Source organism: Phascolarctos cinereus, unplaced genomic scaffold (genome assembly GCF_003287225.1).
Source record: "Phascolarctos cinereus isolate Bilbo 61053 unplaced genomic scaffold, phaCin_HiC Scaffold_2;HRSCAF=192, whole genome shotgun sequence".
Taxonomy (NCBI): domain Eukaryota; kingdom Metazoa; phylum Chordata; class Mammalia; order Diprotodontia; family Phascolarctidae; genus Phascolarctos; species Phascolarctos cinereus.
The window spans coordinates 278,896,354-278,903,953 of NW_027555625.1; the positions used below are offsets into that span (position 1 = coordinate 278,896,354).

At 35.2% G+C, this 7,600-nt stretch overlaps 1 protein-coding gene across 2 annotated transcripts in view; it reads left to right on the forward strand.

Moving 5' to 3' along the window:
* Positions 1-4,264, forward strand: part of TOX3 (TOX high mobility group box family member 3) — a 121,589-nt gene extending 117,325 nt beyond the window's left edge. For both annotated transcript variants that reach the window (XM_020985171.2, XM_020985172.2), the window contains exon 7: positions 2,403-4,264. In XM_020985171.2, coding sequence (XP_020840830.1) covers positions 2,403-3,134 — 732 coding nt within the window. In that variant the 3' untranslated portion in view covers positions 3,135-4,264. The remainder of the gene's footprint in view (positions 1-2,402) is intronic.
* Positions 4,265-7,600: the final 3,336 nt, after the last annotated feature.

A 7,600-nucleotide genomic window follows, 5' to 3' on the forward strand; every position in this document is an offset into this window, starting at 1 on the left:
GAACCATACCAAATTTGACCTTTTGTCAGTCCAAACCAGTATTGATAGATTAAAAAAAGACTGAATTCAACAAGATGAAATTTAACAGGCTAAATGCTCTGTATTTGGATGAAAAATAAGTTGCATAGTTTAAAAATGAGAGAGCTTGAAATGACAGCACTTCATGCAGGAGAAAAAAAAAACTTAGTTGAACATCGGCTCAATATGAGCCAACAATGTGATATGGGCTGATAGTTCATTTTTTTTAAAGGCATAGTATCTGTATTACAAGATCTAATGATGTCTTTGTACTGATTAGACCACACCCAATATATTGTATCCAAGTCTGGGAATCACCATATCTTAAGAATGCAGCAAGATGGGGACGGGTAATTTGGATAGTAGTAAGAGGTCTGGAAATCATCACAAGAGGAAAAATTGAATCACCTGAAATATTTAGTCTCAGGAAGAGAAGACCGAGGTGAAATAATAGGAGTTGCCCAAAAGCGTCTGAAGAAATGTAAGGTGGATGAGGGAGTAGATTTGTTTTTGTAACTCCAAGAAATTGTGTATTTACAATGACCAAATAGTTGGGAGTTTACGAGGAAGTCTATTCTGACTCTACGGTTATCGGTTAAGCACCTGTTATGTGTCAAGCATTGGGCTGTGTGCTAGGGATGCAAAAACAAAATGAAGTGATCCTTGTCCTCAAAGACCTTACATTGTATTAGAGTTGCCAGAGAGGGATAAAATGAATGAAGAAAATTAAATACAAAATAAATACAAAGTAATCATTCCATAGAAGAAAGAAGAATTGTTCCTACAAGGGATTTGATTGTGAGACAATGAGTTGCACATCTGTGGAAATGTTCAAATGTAGGCTGGATGACCACTTCTTAAGGGCATTGTGCAAGGGATTTCTACACAGTGTATGGAATTGGACCACATCACCTCCTAGCTCCCTTCCAACTCTAACATTCTGTGAATTCCAGGTAAAGGACATTCATCTTTTTCAAATTCTAGAACAGTTAGCTGCTAGCCCCGAGATCATTCTCTCTCCTTTTTAAATTTTTTTTCAGATAATTGTTTTTGGTTGTTTTTAACTTGATAAACATCAATAAATATGAGCATTTTTATATACAGAGAAAACAGAAGAAAGGGTTGCTTATAAACCCTACAGTTATATCACAAGTAATTTACATTTCTTTTCAGAATTATATGATAAATTCTACATGTGAATTTTTTAAAAACTCCTGCTTTTCTCTATCTCCTTATCTCCTATTTTCTTCTGGGGCAGCTAAGTGGCACAGTGGATAGAGTGCCAGGCTTAGAGTCAGGAAGACCTGAATTCAAATCCAGCCTCAGACAGTTATTACCTTTCCAAATTTATTAAAAATTATTCCCCTTCCTATACTCTACAATCTAGCCAAATAGACCCACCTACTGTTACTCACTCACCACATTCTATCTTCTGTCCCTTTGCAAAGGCTGTCTCCTATGCCTACTATGCACTGTTTGCTCACATCTCCTGTTAGAATCCCTAATTGCTTTTTAAGCTCAGTTCAAATGCCATCTCTTACGTGAGTCTTTTCTTTATTATACCACTGTTGCTAGTGCCTTCCCATCCAGATTACCTTGTATTTATGTATATTTTGCATTTGCATATAGGAACCCATGTTTTCTCCCATGACAGAATATAAGTTCTTTGAAGGAAGGACAGTTTAATTTTTCTCTTTGTACACCCAGGGACTAACATAGTATCTGGCATATAATAGGTGATTAATAATAGATAGATTGATTCAGAATTGACCAACTGAAATAGATAGGGAAATGACAAGCTATATTTTTCCATAAGCACAAATTATGTAAAGAATAAGAGTAAAAAAATTAAAATTGCTCATCTTAATCAATGTTTTACTTGGTAAAAGATGGTATTGTTGTTTTACAGTTATGTGGTATCAGCACAAAGTGAATAGTCAGAAATGCCCTATTTCTTACCCCCCGAATCTGGAATAAGTTACCCAATTCTTTGTGGATGCTGAGTTTTTTCCTCCGCCTATGTCTAAATAGATTAACTAGAAAGAACTTTTATGACAATCTATTAATTAATTTCAGGGATGTTTTGATAAAAGGGAAAACTGTAAGGTTTTAAGCCCTTTTAACTTGCAATGTCTAAGAAACCCAGTTATTGCTTTTATTATATCATACCAACTATTCAGTGAACATTTCTGTGCTGTTTGGTGGTGTACATTGTGTGCAGAGTCAAAAAAAAAAGAATAAAAAGATAAGATTTTTTCGAGTACTTATTTAATAGTCTCTTGAGTGAAAAGTTGGTTAATGTATGTAGATAGTAGGGATTTGATACTCTTAAATTTATGTTCGTTTTTTAAAATTCTGAAAATTTTTTTTAAAAAAAAATACAGGCTGCTGCAGAATCGGCAGAAGCACAGACGATTCGTTCTGTCCAGCAGACTCTGGCATCGACTAATTTATCATCCTCCCTTCTCCTAAACACTCCTCTTTCCCAACATGCACCAGTGTCTGCATCTCCTCAGACTCTCCAACAGTCCCTTCCCAGGGCAATTGCTCCTAACCCCCTAACCATGAGACTGCCAATGAATCAGATTGTGGCTTCTGTTACTATTGCAGCCAACATGCCAACAAACATTTCAGCCCCCTTAATTAGCTCTATGGGAACAACCATGGTTGCCCCACCATCTTCAACTCAAGTGAGCCCCTCAGTGCAAACCCAGCAGCATCAGATACAGTTGCAGCAGCAGCAGCTGCAACAGATGCAACAGCAACAATTGCATCAGCATCAAATGCATCAGCAAATCCAACAGCAAATGCAACAGCAGCATTTTCAACACCACATGCAACAACATTTGCAACAGCAACAACACATCCAGCAAATCAGCCAACAGCAAATGCAGCAGCAGCTGCAGCATATCCAGTTGCAACAAATGCAGCAGCAGCAAATGCAACACATGCAGCACCAGTCTCAGCCTTCTCCTCGGCAACATTCCCCTGTAGCTTCACAGATAACTTCACCCATTCCTGCCATTGGAAGCCCCCAGCCAGCACCTCAACAGCACCAGTCACAAATACAGGCCCAGACACAGACTCAAGTATTGTCACAGGTCAGTATTTTCTGAAGGTAAATATTGCAAAATTGATTTGCATTTATTTGGGAGGATGAGATGTAAGGGTAAACCATATTTGGCTGAAACTGTAAATTGTTGATGGTGGTTATGCAGGTGTGCATGACAGATCAATGGTCCTCTGAAGTGTCTATCAGATAGGCAATAAAGAACTACAATGTAGCTGTGTATCATCTTTTAGCTGACTATAAATCATTTGGTTTTTAAAGAAAAGAAAAGCTGTGCTCTTTCATGTGATGCCTTTTTAATTTATTCAAGCTTTACCTACAATATGTGAATCCAATGGTCTAATAAATATGGGACATTATGATGACTGTAGACTGGCCTTTCAGAGTTATATTATATAGTCCTTATTTCTTGAAGAATGAATGAATGCACTTCAAGGCAGTTTGATCTCATGAAGCCCTTAAAAGCACAGTTGTAACTACCTGTAAAATGAAGACTCGATTTCATACAAACATTTGTATGACGTGAATAGTTGATGGCATTTTTTTTGTCATGGAGAAAAATAATGTAAATCACAGACTTTTGCCAAAGCTATTATTTTTGTTCTTAAAACTCTTCAGAAAAGCAAATGCAAGTGATTAAATGTCACTTCTATCCATAATTTCCTCAAATCAAACCACAGCATATGTTGTAACAAAATATATATTGCCACTGTTATCCCATTACGTCCATTCTAATTAGAAAACAAATGTGAATATTATATTCCGTGTTTGAGTGAGAAGTTTCAAAAAATAAAAACACTGTATTTTTAAAAAGGAAATGCACTTAAATGAAAACAGTTATTACAAAAGTTAAGATTTTAAAAATGCAAGAGTTTTTTTTTATTATGCTGTAATACCAGTAGAATATTTAAAAGAAGCTCTACATCTGAATAATCAATGTAAATAATTTCTTTAAATGTTGTAAGTTTTACTATCATGTGCTGTAAAATTTTCATAAAGGAGGCTTTAATGTAAACATTGGTAACAAACCATTCGTTGCTACGTTGCTTATTGTGTGTTTATGCTATTTTATACTTTTTTATGAGTTGATAGCTGCAATTAAGTTGTTTGTATTTTGCTTAACTAAAAAAATGCTTTTATCTTGCTATAGAATAAACACATTTCAGTAAAAAAAAATGCAGACTGTGTTTTAATGAAATAATCTATTTACTTTTCTAATAAAAAATAGATGTCATGTTTCATTTGGGGTCTTTAAAATATGCATGTACAAAGGTACCACACTAAGTTTCATTGGAGCCCAAGTATACTTTTCCATGTTAAGTAGGAAATGTTAAAATTAACCTAGAATTCGAATTGCTTCACCAGAACTTGTATTTCATTTTATTTTTTTTAAAGTTAAAGATATAGTAAAAAATAAAAATAAAAAGACGGAAGTCATATTTAGTTCATAGGATTGGTACCTGCTGGAATTTCTGGTATTCCTCGCTTTAATGTGGTTGGTGTATGCTTATTTTGGAATAGAAATACTTTTTTTCTACAACTCCCATCTTAGCTCCCCCTTTCCCCTTCCCCTCTGGAGAAGCTCTGCTATGAGAGCAGTACGGCCACTATCCCCAGTTGTCTTGCATGATTAATTACAGCATCTGTCCTGTCAGAAGCTATAATGAAGAGGTCTTGATAAAAATTGCAAATTACCACTGGCAACAGCCTTAAACTGCTTATGATAAAATGAAAATTAAAAACAGCAAGTGTCAAGCCTGACCAGCATCCTAATCTGGAAAGAATGAATGTGAGAGGTGATGTCCAGAGCTACTATGTGTAAGAAACACATACACAAATAATGAAGTATGGATTCCTGAAAGATGCTGTTGTGGCTCAAAAAATATTTACTGTATGTTATGGGTTATTAATAATGAATTCAGCTTTCAATATTTCATAATCCTCTGGTACTCCCATATTATGTACAAATATTGAACAGCAAGAGATTCTAATTATAAATTTATAGATTTCTTGCAGTAGAAAAATGTATGTCTAAATTGAGGCTTTTCATAAGATGTATTAGTTGACAGGTATTAGTGCTGAAACAGTCTAAGGATGATACCTAATAACATCTATAGGGGAGTGATTATTTCACAGAAGTGAGATCTTCTTGCAATAGATATCTCACAGGCAGAAATGATTGTAAAAATTTTTCTGTGGATTGAAACCAACATCACATAACAATGAGAAGCATTTTATATTCTGTTTTGAAACCTTTAGACAAATGTCTTCAAAATTAATTGCTAAACTACATGTGACAGTAATTGTGTATTGTTCTGTAATTGTCATATTGAAAGCCCGTGAAGTATCGCTTGGAAAAATTGTCACTAGTGATAAGAGTTAATTGCAAGTGAAGTCTGTTTTCAACAGTTTGCAGTTATAAGCAGGTGTTATTACATCCATTAAATGATTTTATAAATCTTGGGTTTTATCACATTTGATTAAGTACTCCTAAACTACTGATAGCCAATTCCAAGGAAAATAGTTTAATTACTCCAGCATACACATACACATACACACACATATTAATCACGAGACAGAACCGTACGTTTAAAATGTCAAAGACTTGAATCATGAAAAAATAATCCTCAACCTTGTTATGAAAGTATATTTCACAAGATCCTCCAAAGCATATTGTGAAACAGCTTGTATTTCAATTTACATGTATGACTGTTCCTATTCCTACTATTTAAGTAACTTGGTGCACTTTTTGTTACAGGTTAGAAATAACTAGAAATAAACCTGATGATGAAAAATGAACATGAGAAAGACATAGTGTCTGATTAGTGTGACATTGAAATTCTGTAACTCTTAAGTAGTGCTTTCTTTCCTGACATTAATAAGTTCCCCCTCTCCGCCCTGCCCCCCCCTTTCATGGAAGATATTTTATTACTCTGGCTAACTATCTTCTACTCTTGCATTAACCTATGCTGCCATATGATGAAAGAACATAAGGAGTTTTCATTTTTTAGCTGACATGGGGTCATTAGTTCCTAAGTGAAAGAACAAAAGCTTAAATGCCTTTATGCAGTATAATTTCAACGATATATTACCACCTAACTATTGAAGTTTGATGGTTTTCTAGACAGATGGATTTGTATCTCAGGTTTAACCAGGAGTCTTCTGCTGCTTCATTCAGTGGGCTTTCGACATCTGAATGGCTTCTTTTCCATTTCTCACTTCATGGAGTATTTTTCAGCACTGGACTTCATTCTAACCTTTCCCTCCCCCACCCCCCCCTTTGTTTGGCTTTTGTTTTGCAACAGCTGTTATTATCGTTTTTTGGTCAGCTGTGATTGCTGGAGGCAAAATAGGACCAGATGGTGTTTTGCTATGCATGAATGGAGAGTTAGAAGAGTTTGGATTGAATAGGCCAAGTTTGAATGGTGTCTATGCACCACCTGCCCGCGTTAGCAGCAGTATACACATCATAGTAGCATGATCTGTCTCAGACCTACTAGAATTGGATGGGAAAGGAGAGGGACGGGTTGGATTTTCTCCATATTTATTGATCTTCCATGCACTAACAGCATAATGAGGTGTACAGTCAATTTGAGTTAATTGGATATGACACAGCATGTACATGTAATCCATCACTCTAGTCTCTGGGTACACTTTATGGGTTTTGCTGCCACAGAAACACACACACTCGGTCATAGCAAACATTAATGGGCTAAGTAGGCAGAAGTTAAATAGTATAATTGTCTAGATGATAGCCTTGGAAATATGTGGTGGAACTTATTGAAGAGAATATACTTAAAAATATTGTTTACACCAACAAATAACACAAAATTAAGGGTAGTTACCTACATTCTATCAGTTCTAATATAAATAAAATGCCCTAATGTTTGTTTAGGTAGCATGATATGGTGTAAAGATCTCTGGACTCCAATGATCTGTTTTAAAGTTCCAGTGTTTCTACTTAATATTTGGATGACCTTGGGCAAGTCATTTCATTTCCCTGAGCCTCAGTTTTCTCATCTATAAAATGTCAAAAATACTACCTACTTCACAGAATTGTTGTGAGGAAAGTACTTTGTAAACCTAGAATATGAGCAATTCATTTTATTCATTATCATTGGTAGCATCATTAAATATTTTGCACTTCAATATGAATCTGTGATCTCTTCAATAATATATCAACAGTGTGTCCCAAAGTCTGGGGTAGTTTAAAACTGCTCTGAGATTTTGGCATACTGTATATATGATCAGTTAATGTTAATAATAGCTGACATTTATTTAGTGCTTTAAGATTTGCAAAGTGCTTTACATATGTTATCTCATTTAATCCTTAGAACCAATGGTCTTTTGAAGTAGTTGGTAAGCACATTATTACCCCCATTTTACAGATGAGAAAATTGAGGCCCAGAGAAGCTAAGTGACTTGCTCATAGTCACTTGTTTGTAAGCATCAGAGGTGAGAGTTGAATCTAGATTTATCTTAATTCCACATCCTGAGCCCTTCCTATTGTCC